We start from the raw sequence: 17,439 nt of genomic DNA on the forward strand, positions 1-17,439 counted from the left end.
TTCAAGAAATCACAAGTGCAATATAGCAAAACACAGCGTAGCTTGTTGTTAATCCACCTGGAGTGTCAGCTTTCAATAAAGCTTTTCGGCGAAAGCATACCAAGCGTTTATGTAAGCACATCTCTCTCAGTAGACAAAATATTACAAACAGCTAGCAGCCAAGTAAATTGGTCACGAAAGTCAGAAAAGCAATAAATTAAATCGCTTACCTTTGATAATCTTCGGATGTTTGCACTCACGAGACTCCCAGTTACACAATAAATGTTCCTTTTGTTCCATAAAGATGATTTTTTAAAATCCTAAATACCTCCATTTGGTTGGCGCGTTATGTTCAGAAATCCACAGGCTCGAGCGGTCACGACATCGCAGACAAAAATTCCAAATAGTATCCGTAATGTTCGTAGAAGCATTTCAAACATTTTTTTATAATCAATCCTCAGGTTGTTTTTACAAAATATAAATCGATAATATATCAACCGGGAATGTAGCTTTTTTTTAGAGAGAGAGAAAATGGCTGCACCAAGCTGTTGCGCATACAAAACGCTGCTGGCACCCATATGGAAAATATGATCCATATGATCTTTCTCGCTAATTTTTCAAAATAAAAGCCTGAAACTATGTCTAAAGACTGTTCACGCCATGGGGAATCTGGTTGATATCCCTTTAAATGGAGTGAAGGCAGGCTATGGAACATGGAGCTTTCAAAATAGAAGCCACTTCCTGGTTTGATTTTCCTCAGGTTTTCGCCTGCAATTTCCGTTCTGTTATACTCACAGACAATATTTTGACAGTTTTGGAAACTTTAGAGTGTATTCTATCCTAATCTGACAATTATATGCATATTCTAGATTCTGAGCCTGAGAAATAGGCCGTTTAATTTGGGTATGTTTTTCATTCAAACATCAAAATACTGCCCCCTACACTCAAGAGGTTTTTAATAGGGTGTCGGTAAGTGGAGCCGAGAGGGTCATCAGCGAAATGGGACACACCTGGGCTCGGCTGTTTTTGTTTCTTTGCGTTGGTACCTTTCAACACCCCTCATTATCACATTTATGCATGCAACCACTCACTCACACTAATGATTACTGACTACACACACCATTGTTAATTGTATTTAGTTTACTTTAGTTAATAAATATATTTTGTTAGAGCCGATTTGGACATATTTGTATAGAAGACTGAACATACGGAGTTCCATGTATAATTGTGTAAATATATTAAATATTAATGTACATGATGAAATATTAGGTACCTTGATTTATATTTACCTGATTGAGATATATTCATTTGTTAGTGTAATTCAGTGTTTGCTGCCCCCCTCCCCTCTTGCCCATTCATTGTATTGTGGTAAGTGTGTTAGGATAAAGGCAGGAAGATGAGGCCTTCGGGGGAGGGAGTCCTTGCTAGATGCGGGAGCGGTATAGTTTTGACCATACAGACAGGTCATAATATGCATATCCATATCAAGTATTCTATGCTTTAAGTTGATTGGAGAATCATTTATTTGTTAGATATAAGAAGAATAAAACATTTTTGTTGCACCATATCCCTGGTTGTCATTGAATGTTTGGCCGTTAGGAAACCTTGAGTATGGACTGTATGTGTACCAAACAACCCCGCTTCAGGCTTGGGCAGCGGCTATGGTAAAGAGGAAAGGAAGCCACTACATATTTTGTTATTCCTTATCTACATGTCGTCTCCCTTTTTGTTATGGGCTTCGAGCCGGTTCGTGACCGATATATTCCTGAGTTAATTTGGGAAACGGAAACTCATTAACTTTTCCGTGGTGCCCCAAGTTACAATGAGTTAATTGTTACATGATTAATTTAATCACTTAATAATTAAACATAGTTCATTAATTTGAAAAAAATAGCCAAATAGCCAAATAGCCATTAATGACAGTCACGTCATGACACCGGGGAGGGGCCAGCTGAGTATAAGACGGTCATCTGCATATAAATGGATGAGAGAGCTTCCTACTATATTAGCTATGTTGTTGATGTAAATTGAGAAGAGCGTGGGGCCTAGGATCGAGCCTTGGGGTACTCCCTTGGTGAAAGGCAGTGGCTGAGACAGCAGATGTTCTGACTTAATACAGTGCACTCTGAGAGAGGTAGTTAGCAAACCAGGCCAAAGACCCCTCAGAGACACCAATACTCCTTAGCCGGCCCACAAGAATGAAATGGTCTACCGTATAAAAAGCATTGACCAAGTCCATAAAAATAGCAGAACAACATTGCTTAGAATCAAGGGTAATGGTGACATTGAGGACCTTTAAGGTTGCAGTGACACATCCATAACCTGAGCGTAAACCAGATTGCATACCAGAGAGAATACTATAGACTTCAAGAAAGGCAGTCAGTTGATTATTGACAAGTTCTCTCAACACTTTTGATAAACAGGGCAAAATAGAAATAGGCCTATAGTTCAAAATGGCGGCGGAAGAAATGGCAGCAGTTTTACGGACGCCCAACCAATTGTGCTATTATGTGTTTTTTTCGCGTTATTTGTAACTTATTTTGTACATAATGTTTCCGCAACCGTATCATACGGCAAAAAAAAGAGCTTCTGGATATCAGGACAGCGATCACTCACCTCAGATTAGACAAAGATTTTTCTTCAACAAACAAGACGCACAAGACATTCTCCAAACACCCGGCAGGGCTGACATCCACGTTTTTTGCAAGAGGAAGTGACGCAGGTACAGAGGACAAAAAGCCAGATGCCTAGTCAGGACCCGAAAAATGTGAGTGTGAAAGCTGCCGTTACCATCAATACTACTTGTCAACGTGCAATCATTAGACAATAAACTAGACGTGGTACGATCACGAATATCCTACCAGCAGGACATCAAAAACTGTAATATCCTATGTTTCACAGAATCGCGGCTGAATGACGACATGTATATTCAGCTAACGGGATACACGCTGCACCGGCAAGATAGAACAGCACGAGCGGGGGGCGGTCTGTGAATATTTGTAAACAAAATCTATTTGTGCACAAAATCTAAGGAAGTCTCTAGATTTTGATCGCCTGAAGTAGAGTATGTTGTGATAAATTGCAGGCCACACTACTTGCCTAGAGAGTTTCAGCTATACTTTTCGTGGCCGTTTATTTACCACCACAGACAGATGCTGGCACTATGACCTCACTCAGTCAGCTGTATAAGGAAATAAGCAAACAGGGCCAGGCCCAGAGGCGGCGCTCCTAGTGGCCAGGTGACTGGGTGATCACGTAGCCGACATGAGTAAGGCTGCGGAGCCAGACGGATTACCAGGACGTCTGCTCTGGGCATGTGCTGACCAACTGGCAGGTGTCTTCAATTACATTTTCAACATGTCCCTGTCCCTGATTAAGTCTGTAATACCAACATGCTTCAAGCAGACCACCATAGTCCCTGTGCCCAAGAACAAAGGCAACCTGCCTAAATGACTACAGACCCGTAGCACTCACGTCCGTAGCCATGAAGTGCTTTGAAAGGTTGGTAATGGCTCACATCAACCCAATTATCCCAGAAACCCTAGACCCAATCCAATTTGCATACCGCCCAAACAGATCCACAGATGATGTGATCGCTATTGCACTCCACACTGCCCTTTCCCACCTGGACAAAAGGAACACTTACGTGAGAATAATATTCATTGACTACAGCTCAGTGTTCAACACCATAGTACCCTCAAAGCTCATCACTAAACTAAGAATCCTGGGACTAAACACGTCTCTCTGCAACTGGATCCTGGACTTCCTGACAGGGCGCTCCCAGGTGGTGAGGGTAGGTAGCAACACATCTGCCATGCTGATCCTCAACACTGGAGCTCCCCAGGGGTGCGTGCTCAGTCCCCTCCTGTACTTCCTGTTCACCCACGACTGCATGGCCAGGCACGACTCCAACACCATCATTAAGTTTGCTGATGACACAACAGTGGTAGGCCTGATCACCGACAACGACGAAACAGCCTATAGGGAGGAAGTCAGAGACCTGGCCGGGTGGTGCCAGATTAACAACCTATCCCTCAACGTAACCAAGACTAAGGAGATTATTGTGGACTACAGGAAAAGGAGGGCCGAGCACGCCCCCATTCTCATCGACGGGGCTAGAGTGGAGCAAGTTGAGAGCTTCAGGTTCCTTGGTGTCCACATCAACAACAAACTAGAATGGTCCAAACACACACACCAAGACAGTCATGAAGAGGTCACGACAAAGCCTATTCCCTCAGGAAACTAAAAAAAATTGGCATGGGTCCTGAGATCCTCAAAAGGTTATAACCAGAAAGGTAACATCAGTATTCAAAACACTTCCTTAACCACGTCTCAGTAATGACCAACACATCTGGATTGGAGCTGTGAACCTACGCTTTCAATGGATCAATTTTAGGTAATAAGCTTCTAGTGTTAACGTGCAGAAAACCCTGGCTTTTACAAGAGCAGAAATCAATGAAGCAGTATTAGGGCTAGCAACAGTAGATGGGCCAGGGTGTACATGCACATTTCCAGATATCATTAGCTGTAATACAATCAATACAAACCAGAGGACAGGGAGAGCTCTGCAGTGTTGATTTATGACATTGGAATGTGCGTTAGATGGCAACAAGATCATATTGTACAGCAATTTCATCAGGTAACATGAATACAAAGCCAGCGAGAGGTGGACTAGAATAGGATGGGAGGCCAAAAGTCTGTGTAACCAATAGAGAGTCAGAGTTCCGAGTGTGGGAACAAACATAGTCTGTCCCACGGTTGGGTAAAAAAGAAAGTTCAGTCAACAAAGCATGCAGGAGTTATGAGGCAAATAGCAACATGCACAAGAAAATAAAATATTTGACGACTTGGGACTAGCCATTGTAAGTTCAGAGTCACTTGCCACAACAGTGCATGTGTGCTGGAGGCAAGAGAAAGCTCAGGAGAAAGGGGGGAGTGTGGTGGGGGTACCTGTACCGAATAGGGGGAGACGGGCCAGGGCAGACGGTGAACAGATATATAGGGTGATAAGTGTCAGAATTACACATCGTGAAGCTACTGATACTTCTCACCAAGTCACCTAACGTCTTTCTAGCGCCATAAAATACTGCCATGAATTAACATGGACTGTCAATGGAGAGAAGTTTTTTTCTAAGGTGTCAAACTGACGACGCCTTTACGCCATGTGACATGTCATGTAGACGTAGTGTTCACGTCATGTAATGTGGCACTTACACGTCACATGTCATATACAGGTGATAGGGTGAGTACTCTGGAGGCCTGGATGCTGCTTTTGTGTGCAAAGATAATTACCTTCAGATTGTCCTCCCACAATTCCTGATACCCGTCAAGGGACTTGCCTGTGGCAGTCCAGTTGGTCCATTCATCCAAACATCTACGTATTCATAGTATATATGAACTCACTGTACTATCAGTGTCAATTACTGGAGGCCTATGTGAAATAATGCTACAACCATTACATTATTAACCACTAATATATAAGCTAACATTGACCTGAAACCAACTAGCCTAGAGCTAACTAGTGCTTAGACAAACTAAATTTGGTTAGCATCAAGCTAGAGAATTGTTAAAAGCTATTTTCGTACAAATATTCACACTAACCAATTTTAGCGTGACATCACATATTTACATATATTACCTTAAGTAAACTGAGCCATTGTTCATACAAAATAAAACAAATTGGATCTAAAACGTTGTTGAAAAAAGTACAGAATGTTCGGATGCCATCTTAATCCCTTCTATTACATGTAAACCATTAGCAACCTAGCCAAACTCCATTACTTACAATGGGGAAAATACCAACATGTTTTTATCTTGATTAAAACTCCCTTCAATTGCCTTCAAACATCACTAAACTCAGACTACGTAATAAACCATGTTACCTCAATATTTTGAGAGTCATATTGCAGTTTTGCACATTTACATACCTGAATTAATAGGGTAAAATGATGAGGCGGAGCAGCGTTAAGTTGTCAGTAGTAGTCATTCTCCAAGATCTCACTAACACACTCCATTGACATCACAGCTCCCCCTAGCGGCAGTAATCATTTACATACATTAAATGTAAATACCTGGGAGGCCTAGAAAATGATACAATGGATGGCTCCATGAAATAAACAAAATAAAACATAAAAAATATGACCATAAATATTTGTGTGTCACGTATACACATGGCATATGCTTGGGTACCACCTTGATATCACTGATCTGCTTGCCTCAATAAATGAATGCTAGAACATTGGTAGCCACGATTAGTTATTTGTATCTAGTCTCATAATAATTGCAAAATGCTGCAAGTTAGACACGTTATCCTTCGTTTGCATGTGAGCACATATTTTGTCGGTCCTGTCAAAGTTGAGTGAAAACACATGCCTCAGCACACATACAAAATGACTTTGCTTGCTTGCAAATGTGTGCAAAATGTGGGGATGTTTCATAGTATTTCTGATTATCTTAACTCCCCACCACCAAAGAACAACTTGTTTTTGTTACAGAAAATCACCACTGTAATAGGCCTACACTCAGATAAAAAGGTGCCATCTACAACCTAAAAGTATTATTCCGCTGCCCCCATAGGGTAACCTTTTTTTGTTCCAGGTAGAACCCTTTTGGGCTCCACTCCACAGGAGGGTTCCACATGGAACCAAAAATGGTTCTCCTTTGGTGACAGCCAAATAACCCTGTTTGAACCCCTTTCTCAAAGAGGGTACTCGACAAGTTTATCCTGTTCAGTTCACACCATTTCATTCTGTACTCAAACATCTGCCTGGGATTTTAGATAACATGCAACATAGTACCACCACCTTTGAAGGTTTTCGTCTGTTCAGACTTAAATAGCAGTGTTCCAAGAACCTCCACCAGGGGTGACTGAAGTATCCTCGAACGGCAATGAGATGGGCACAGAGGTATGCATGTACAGTGCTTTTCAGTGTGGCACAAATTAATTGAAGAGGGGAAGAGGATGTGGTTGCTTATGGAGGGAGAGCAGTGTGGGTGGTGGGTAGAACAGCTACAGTGACGTTGATTGGTTGCTCTGGCTCATCACTTCTTGACTAAAAGAAAGATTTAGAAATGAGTTCGACCTTGCCATAGTTCAACTGCTGAAAAGCCTTCATTAAAAATTCTTATGGCTTGGGGGCAGTATTCAGTAGCTTGGATGAATAAGGTGCCCAGAGTAAACCGCCTGCTACTCAGGCCCAGAAGCTAAGATATGCATATTATTAGTAGATTTGGATTTTTAAAAAACTCTGAAGTTTCTAAAACTGTTTGAATGATGTCTGTGAGTATAACAGAACTCATATGGCAGGCGAAAACCTGAAAAAAATCCAACCAGGAAGTGGGAAATCTGAGGTTTGTAGTTTTTCAACTCTTTGCCTATCCAAGATAGTGTAAATTTGGTCCGATTGCACTTCCTAAGGCTTCCACTAGATGTCGACAGTATTTAGAACCTTGTTTGAGTCTTCTACTGTGAAGGAGGAGAGAATGAGAGCTGATTGAGTAAGAGGTCTGGTAGAAGGCCATGAGCTCAGTCAGGCGCGCTCCCGTGAAAGGTAGCTGCATTCCATTGCATTTCTAAAGACAAAGGAATTCTCCGGTTGAAACATTATTGAAGATTTATGTTAAAAATGTCCTAAAGATTGATTCTATACATCGTTTGACATGTTTCTACGAACTGTATTGGAATTTGACTTTTTGTCTGGCCTGCACGTCGTGTATTTGGATTTGTGAACTAAAGGTGCGAACAAAAAGGAGGTATTTGGACATAAATGGACTATTGAACAAAACAAACATTTATTGTGGAACTGGGATTCCTGAGAGTGCATTCTTATGAAGATCAAAGGTAAGTGAATATTTATAATGCTATTTCAGAATTCTGTTGACTCCACAACATGGCGGTTATCTGTATGGCTTGTTTTGGTCTCTAAACTCTGTACTCAAATTATAGCATGGTGTGCTTTTTCCGGTAAAGCTTTTTTGAAATTTGACACAGCGGTTGCATTAAGGAGAAATGTATCTAAAGTTCCATGCATTACACTTGTATCTTTTCTCAATGTTTATTATGAGTATTTCTGTAAATTGATGTGGCTCTCTGCAAAATCACTAGATGTTTTGGAAGCAAAACATTACTGAACGTAACGTGCCAATGTAAACTGAGATTTTTGGATATAAATATGAACTTTATCGAACAAAACATACAAGTATTATGTAACATGAAGCCCTATGAGTGTCATCTGATGAAGATCATCTAAGGTTAGTGATTCATTTTTTCTATATTTCTGCTTTTTGTGACTCCTCTCTTTGGCTGGAAAAATGATTGTGCTTTTCTGTGATTAGGTACTGACCTAACATAATCAGATGGTGTGCTTTCGTCGTAAAGCCTTTTTGAAATCGGACACTGTGGTGGGATTAACAACAAGTTTATCTTTAAAATTGCGTAAAATACTTGTATGTTTGATGAATTTTAATTGAGATTTCTGTTGTTTGAATTTGGCGCCCTGCACTTTCACTGGCTGTTGTCATATCGATCCCGTTAACGGGATCTCAGCCGTAAGAAGTGTTAACATACTCCCGGAGATAGCAAGACATTCAGTATTCATTGAATGAAGTAGCGTACCCATCCACATTTACAATTTCATTCATCAATTAGATAAATAATACTAGCACATTGTTACATTATTGTAGAATAGGCTACTCCTGTATCCACACTATATTAGGATACCGTTATGATTTCATTGGTCTTGTCAGACATGATTTTAAGCTCTTCGATCGAAGTTGTACGTTGTTAAGCTCTTCGATCGAAGTTGTACGTCGTACCTCGTTCCCTTCTTCAGTGAAAAGTAGTTATGCATCCCCCATTCAATTCAGTTTGAATGTGAATGTGTAGGACTAGTGAGTGGAAAAATAAACCCATAACTCCAGCACACAATGGCATGTAGTGGTAGTCTATTACAATGTATATATATATCCTATAGCACTACGTGTATATTTTCATTTACAATATAATTCACCTATGAAAGAAATACAAGCACATAAATTACATTATTGTAAACTAGCCTACTCCCCTATCGACACAGTAAATAATATTGCCTACATGCTTTATGAGTGTGCTCCCGAGTGGCGCAGTGGTCTAAGGCACTGCATCTCAGTGCTAGAGGCATCACTATAGACACCCTGGTTCGAATCAAGGCTGTATCACAACTGGCCGTGATTGGGAGTCCCATAGGGCGGCGCACAATTGTCCCAGTGTCGTCTGGTGTAGAATTTAAGTTAAGAAATTTTTCTTAACTGACTTGCCTAGTTAAATTTAAAAAATTCAACAAAAAGTAATTATTTTCAAATAAACCAAATTTGCCTTATCACACAGTCGGCCTAAATACTTCCTAACGATATCACAACTTAAATATAGCCTACTTACTCCTCAATCGGATCAAGGACATCTTGGTAATTATTTTCATAGTTTCTAAGGAAACTATCTGGGGCAGACACTCTCGAAAATTGTGTCTGTCACTTGAAAAAAAAATAAAAGTCTGTGTCGCCGCCAAGCTCTCAAATACCGTGCCCGTCCCTCACTCTATGAACAGTCACTGCTATCCTGATTCCTTGGGATGTCACTACCCTGAACCCTACACTATAACCCTTAACAGTAAACTTAACCATTTTATATTTATACTTAATTGAGGTAGGGACATCAAGGATTCGGAATAGCACAGACACTGAAAGCCATGGACACAACTCTTATTGGTTGTCTGGTGTAGGCTACTGGGAACTGGAAACACAGTCTGTGATTGGCTAACAACATTTAGATCTGTATACAGCGAGATAAGACACCATACTATTCCATTAGGTGTTAAGGGAAAGACATATTACCTATTAGACTGGACATACTTTCACTGCAATTAGCAATAACAGGAAATACACAAGCCTAAGGCTACACTATAGCTCAAGGTGGCTACTTCGGAATGTTGTCTTGCACAGAGAGAAACGGTACATTTCTAACATTTATGGTTGCGATTTAATTAATATAAACTAACACGCAGACGTTAGTAAGGCTTTGGTGTCATGTCAGTCAGGTGTTCAATGGTAGACGACAGCCACGCGGTGGTACGGTTGCCTAGGCTTAATTCTGGCATGTATCACCCCCCATACACAGCCCACCCGCCCTTCCCACCACTCATTCAGCAACAGCCTGCCTCAGTCAGCAGGTCACAGTGAAATAAATATTTAAGACAAATGCCATGGCTGCCGCGGTGTAACTTTCAAAGTAGCCTAATTTTCAGGAAAACAGCGAACATGGCAACACTGAGCACATTCACTAATTTGTTTGTAAACAATTAACAGGCTAGTTAACTACCACATGTTCTTGTCAAACTGTCAGAGTAACTAGCAAGCAACAAGATACGCCAAATACAGCCACGGGTCTAAAACTGGTGGCAAATGTATCATATTTGACCATACAGACAATTCAAATATGCAAATAAATAGGATTTGAGTTACTTCAAACTGCCAATGTGAACACGGCTTTAACACAGCCTTCTAGTCCTACCTCGCCTTACCTTCCAAAACAGTTTCTGCAGTTGACAGAGTGTAGCCAAATTGAGGTTACCTGGACGGGCATCCCATTTATCCTCTGAGCACTGCAATTGGTGGGTTATAAGAAAACTATACTGAACATTTACAACTAGGGGTGCTCTTGAGCTGAAAAGGATCCCCTAAATAGACATAAAAAGTACTTGACAGACATTTGATAGAAAGGGGCACACATCTCCACACCCATTCGAAAAAAGAGACTGAATAGGATTTAAGATATCAATATATATGTAAATAAACCATACAGCCAACACGAGTCAACATTTCTGAAAAAAAAAAAAAAAGCAATTAAACTTCCATGAATGCATCTTTAAGGACATGACTCACCACTTTTTCCAGAGGTTTATGTGGATACGCCTGCATTAGTCATAAAGCTAATAATTTCACATTTATTTGAACAATATTTCACACCACAATGATGTCCTCTCCCTTTCGCCGACAGAAAACAAGTACGCCTACCATACCAGGTAAAAACCTTTTTATTATGACAAATGTACAAGATCTTATTCATGAAAGAAAATACAGGACAGTTAACAAAAAGGTCTTGAAGAGGAACAGAAAACATAGGCAACCACTGGAGGGGCTTATATTCATACACCGGACCTGTAGTGGCATCCTCAGTCCTCCATATCTACCCGTAATAGACAATAATGAACAAACACTTTTGAATCATTGGCACCAACCTCCAGGCAGAGGACAGCCTGTAGTGGCTGACTGACACTGCCCCTCCCAACTACTGTCTTTCTACCATTGATTTAAAAAATGCCCACTAACTATGTCAAACTCATGCATACAGCTAAGAAACTTCATATCTTGGGAACATCATATCAGAAATCGTACACTTCTTCATCGCAAAACAATGGTAAACCAACCCTAGTAATTTTTTGTCAAATTCCCACAATTTAACTGCCAGTAGAAGCAGTCCAACTAATCTTGTGGTAATTGTAGTCAATATTACCATGTTAGTTGAGTGCATTGCAGGCAGCACAGAAATAGCATTTTGTCTTAGAAATCACCCTTTACTTCAAACATTGTGATCAACCAAAAATAATAAGATGAGTTTACCATCAGTGAAGAACACATGCCAAAACTATTTTACAAAACAGGCCTAATTTCTTAATTGGAGCGCATTTATCTTGAACTGTTCCTAGGATTCTGACGAGGGTCTTCTTTATTGGGGTACAACGGAAAACAAACGTTTCTTATTGGACAAGTTCAGTTCGTATCTCCCCATTTCACCACATTTTCTTCCATTTTGTGCCTACTGAACACAACCCAGCAGTCCTCCCAGGTATTGTCCATGCCTCCAATGGTTGGTTTATGCTCTCCTGTCCAGTAGCAGGACTCAATGAACACTGCTGAGCAAAGGAATTTAGAGGTCTGTGGTTATTGAACCTCGCAAATCCGTAGGGCGGTCGGCGCATAGGTCTGCACATAACAAAATTATATCCAACAAAACATGCCAGGTCTCCGATTAATTCATTACGAAACAGTTGTGCCAATATCACAACTCCTCTACAAGGAAAACAATTATAAAGAGACAGAATTGTAAAAAATTGCCAAATTGTTACTTCAATGATTAAAACAAAATGCCTCTAAATATCTAGGCCTATTACAGTAAAAACTACACACACAGACACGTCAATTTAATTCCTACTGAGGTTTTTCTAGACCATTTTCCAAACAAAGATCAATCCAGCATGCCTTTAATTCATAATCCTCTTGATTTGAGGCGAGGGCCTGTATTCAGTCTCAGAATAGTAGTGCTAATATAGGATCAGTTTTACCTTGTAGATAATAATGAATAAGATATGGACAGCACTCCTATACGGGCCCAGAAAGTCAGTGATTTAAAAACTGACCTCAAAATGTAACCGTAAAACCAAAATGAGCTCATATTTCAGAACAGACAAAAGGGTAGGCATTCTGAGATCAGAGAGAGGTTTATTTAGTTGATTCAGTAAGATGTAGAGGGGAGACTAGAGCAAGTGTAGTGTTCTCTACAATCAACACTGCACACTGGTGGTGGCATAGGGTTACGAAAAGACCAGGGAAGAAAGACAAAAATAATTACTTCAAAATAGTCTGATGAACAACGACAGGTAGTAATCAGTAAGTACATCTAGTTTCCAGGTTTTGAACCTACACACAGTATTGACTAGAAGGTACATAGGAAACATTATGCCACTTGATGGTTCGCTAGGGAGGAAAACAATACACGTGAAGGAGGGTTTGATATAGAAAGAAAAACATTATAAAAATGCAACGCAAGATAATGGTTAAAATGCTGACATGGTTATACTAAAGTCTCATGATTTGATGGACAAAGAAAATAGGCAGAGTTCTGTAAATACTCACGTGATTTCACACATAACAAATCCCTTTAAATATTAGCATATTAAAACATTTGTCTAAAACATGGGCATTTAATCCATTTATAGTGTTGGCAGCACACACTTTAAAATAATATTTATATATGTATACAGTATACAAAAACTAAACTAGGGTTTTTAGAAACAGGTGCATGCGCACACATTAGATGTGAGAAGACCAGGATTGGTCTACTCTAGTTGGTCACATTATATACAATCAAACTTTTATTTAAAAAGGAAAGTCTTGTAAATGTGGTGGTGAACAGATTTGAATGTTGACTAAATGACACCTGTAATTTGGCATGATGCACTGAGGAGCTGCCTTGATATTGTTTCGTATCAATAATGAATGAATTAAACAGTCAATACCACTTCATGAAAACATTTGATTAAAAACAAACAAACAGGATATACAGTTGAAGTTGGAAGTTTTACATACCCTTTGCCAAATACATTTAAACTCAGTTTCACAATTCCTGACATTTAATCCTAGTAAAAATTCCTTGTCTTAGGTCAATTAGAATCACCACTTTATTTTAAGAATGTGAAATGTCAGAATAATAGTAGAGAAAGATTTGTTTCAGCTTTTATTTCTTTCATCACATTCCCAGTGGGTCAGAAGTTTACATACACTCAATTAGTATTTGGTAGCATTGCCTTTAAATGGTTTAACTTGGGTCAAACGTTTCAGGTAGACTTCCACAAGCTTCCCACAATAAGTCAGGTGAATGTTGGCCCACTCCTCCTGACGGAGCTGGTGTAACTGAGTCAGGTTGGTAGGCCTCCTTGCTCACACACACACATTTTCAGTTCTGCCCACAATTTTTTTTATAGACTTGATGTCAGGGCTTTGTGATGGCCACTCCAATACCTTGACATTGTTGTCCTTAAGCCATTTTGCCTCAACTTTGGAAGTATGCTTGGGGTCACTGTCCATTTGGAAGACCCATTTGCAACCAAGCTTTAACTTTCTGATTGAAGTCTTGAGATGTTGCTTCAATATATCCCCATAAATTTCGTCCCTCATGATGCCATCTATTTTTTTGAAGTTCACCAGTCCCTCCTGCAGCAAAGAACACCCACAACATGATGCTGCCACCCCTGTGCTTCAAGGTTGGGATGGTGTTCTTCGGCTTACAAGCATCCCCGTTTTTACTCCAAACATAACGATGGTCATTATGGCCAAACAGTTCTATTTTTGTTTCATCAGACCAGAGGACATTTCTCCAAAAAGTATATTTGTCCCCATGTGCAGTAGCAAACCGTAGTCTGTCTTTATGGCGGTTTAGGACCTGTGGCTTCTTCCTTGCTGAGCGGCATTTCAGGTTATGTCGATATAGGACTCGTTCTACTGTGGATATAGATACTTTTGTACCGGTTTCCTCCAGCATCTTCACAGGGTCCTTTGCTGTTGTTCTGGGATTGATTTGCACTTTTCGCACCAAAGTACGTTCATCTCAAGGAGACAGAACGCGTCCCCTTTCTGAGCTGTATGACGGCTGCGCGGTCCCATGGTGTTCATACTTGTGTACTATTGTTTGTATAGTTGAATGTGGTACCTTCAGGCGTTTGGAAATTGCTCTCAAGGATGAACCAGACATGTGGAGGTCTACACATTTTCTTGGCTGATTTCTTTTGATTTTCCCATGATATCAAGCAAAGAGGCACTGAGTTTGAAGGTAGGCCTTCAAATACATCCACAGGTACGTCTCCAATTGAGTCAAATGTCGTCAATTAGTCTATCAGAAGCTTCTAAAGCCATGTCATCGTTTTCTGGAATTTCCCAAGCTGTTTAAAAGGCACAGTCAACTTAGTGTATGTAAACTTCTGACCCACTGAAATTGTGATACAGTGAATTATAAGTGAAATAATCTGTCTAAACAATTGTGGGAAAAATGACTTGCGTCATGCACAAAGTTGATGTCCTAACCGACTTGCCAAAACTATAGTTTAACAAAAAACGTGTGGAGTGGTTGAAAATGTAGTTTTAATGACTCACGGAACCCAAACCGGCTGTGCGCCATCGTGCGTAAATGTATTTTGTACACCCACACCAAATGCCATCACGACACGCAGGTTAAAATATCAAAACAAACTCTGAACCAATTATATTAATTTGGAGACAGGTCGAAAAGCATGAAACATTTATGTCAATTTAGCTAGCTAGCTTGCATTTGCTAGCTAATTTGTCCTATTTAGCTAGCTTGCTGTTGCTAGCTAATTTGTCCTGGGATATAAACATAGTTATTTTACCTGAAATGCACAAGGTCCTCTACTCCTCCAATTAATCCACACGTAAAACAGTCATCTCTCCTCCTTCCAGGCCTTTCCTTCTCTTGATGTTATATTGCGATTGGCAACTTTCATAAATCAGATGCATTAACGACACTGACCTCGTTTGTCAGTCAGTTACCTACGTGGGTATAACCAATTAGGAGATCCCACGTGGGTACCTGCTTATATAAACCAATGAGATGGGAGAGGCAGGACTTGCAGTGCGATAATTGAAAAACAGATTTCTAACTATATTTTGCAGCGCACGCGACACGAGCGGTGTAATCAGCCTGTTAGTGTATGTAAACTTCCAAATTCAACTCTATGTGACAGTAGAACGTTACAATACTTTGGGTAAAAACAATTGAACAAATCTGTGACAAATACTCTTTTGGAGATTGTAATTACAAGAAAGTATGGGAATGGTTGTGGGTTCTGGTCACCCAATCTGTCTATTAAAAAAAGCTGTTTCTAGCATGATGGTTCTGTGTCCAGTTTTCTCAAGGGAAACTCTTTTGCGCTCATGCTTTTCATCCAATGCGTGTTGTATATGGTCTTAAGGTGGGTGGGAAACCTGTTTAAGGTTTTAGTCAAACAACTGACCAATATAATTTAACACACCAAAACAAATAAATTGTTTGAGGATTAAAATCTAGAATTCAAATATCAAAAAAAGTGAAAGACATTGATATTAAATATTTGGGGAAAAGAGTGGGGGATAAAAATAATGATTGGTTTCCAGCAGCTGATCCACAAAACTAATGTAAATTTAAGTTGTAAATGGAAGCAGTTTGACCCCTTACCTCTGCCATCTTCTATTCTCATATACAAATTTAGAAATCTTACAAGAGGTATACAGACTAAACAATACAAATATACGAGAATGGCTTACCAATAAAAAAAAATAATTCGGTCAGCCATTCTCGTGACTTTTGTCGCTGTTGAGCACCCCTCCATTCCTTTGTTTGCTGAAGCTCAGCCCCACCTGAGCTAAAACACATCTACTTCCTACAAACAATTAATTATATCCTACAATAAGACATCCTCTTGCCCAGGCAGGAACACTGAGGAGCTTCTCAAGAGAACACGTTTTCATGGGTCGTGTTCATTAAGTCACACAACAGAAAACAAAAATGAGTGTTTATTGGACAAGTCTAGTTAGTCCTTCCCAGTTTCTGTCTGCTTTCTTCCATTTGGGGCCTAATGAACAAAACCATGAAGTTGAGAGATGGATTCTTTGTATGGTGGGGTCATGTGGGGTAGTGGACATACCCCTGAGTAGAGAACCCTGGAAGTTGGCTGGAGAAACAGGTAGGTTCATTTGTAGTCAAGTATCTGACCCGCATGTCCATCGGTGACGGAGTACAGAGAATAAGACAAAGCTAATTCACGTACCACAAAACAACCTTTAGAGTTAGTGCTCTCAATGACTGTACAATCCAACTGCGAGAGGTGCGAAGAGTGAAGAGAATTAACTTCTCCCCGTAAGGCATCCAGTTCATATGGATGGATGGGGCCACACTGAGGAGGGGACAAGGAGGATGAATTGAAAAAAAAAAAAAAAAAAAAAAAAAAACACAAGAGGAGAGGACAGGAATAAACGGTGGACGACTTCAGTGGAGAAAAAGTCATAATATAAAAAAAAATACAATACTACAGAAATGAACAAACGTACAACTGTTTTACAACACATCACTATTGCAGACAAAGTCCACTAGGTCTGTGACCCCCAGCAGGTCATCTTCATCATCGTCCTGTGGCGCCAACTCCAGTCCGTTGGGCGCTATGGTGACGGCTGTGGCTCCAGGTTTTTGGGGCCCAATGTGAGCCAGGCCCTCCAGGGCCTTGATGGGACTCTGTCCGTTGGTAGGGGGGTGCAGTTCCACCAGGTTGTAGTCCAATGGGCTGGCTCCCTTCCCCAGCACCCCCCCTTCCTCCTCTTCCTTTGTTTCTTCCTTCTCCTCCTCCTTGTCAGAGTCGTCCGAGTCGATGCGGTTCACACGCTTGCGGACCGGACGCTCTCCCTCCGATGATTCATCGGAATCGTCATCGTCCTCCTCGGAGGCTCGCCTCCGTTTCAGCGAGAGGCGTCTGCGGCGCTGCTGGGACTCTTCCTCAGACGAGTCAGCCCTCCTCTTCAACCTAGTCCTCTCCCTCTTGCCGTCGTCCGAGCCTCTGGAGGAGCTTGCTGAAAGAGCAAGGCATGAAACGGTGGACGTTAGGTAAA

General features: G+C 40.6%; 1 protein-coding gene across 2 annotated transcripts in view; it reads right to left on the minus strand.

Moving 5' to 3' along the window:
- Positions 1–11,029: 11,029 nt before the first annotated feature.
- The window catches only part of LOC118390956 (remodeling and spacing factor 1-like), a 49,799-nt gene continuing 43,389 nt past the window's right edge, over positions 11,030–17,439 (minus strand). For both annotated transcript variants that reach the window (XM_035781830.2, XM_052457717.1), the window contains one exon: positions 11,030–17,400. In XM_035781830.2, the coding sequence (XP_035637723.2) occupies positions 16,895–17,400 (506 nt within the window). In that variant the 3' untranslated portion in view covers positions 11,030–16,894. The remainder of the gene's footprint in view (positions 17,401–17,439) is intronic.

The sequence above is a fragment of the Oncorhynchus keta genome, chromosome 12 (genome assembly GCF_023373465.1).
Source record: "Oncorhynchus keta strain PuntledgeMale-10-30-2019 chromosome 12, Oket_V2, whole genome shotgun sequence".
In the NCBI taxonomy this organism is placed as follows: Eukaryota; Metazoa; Chordata; class Actinopteri; order Salmoniformes; family Salmonidae; genus Oncorhynchus; species Oncorhynchus keta.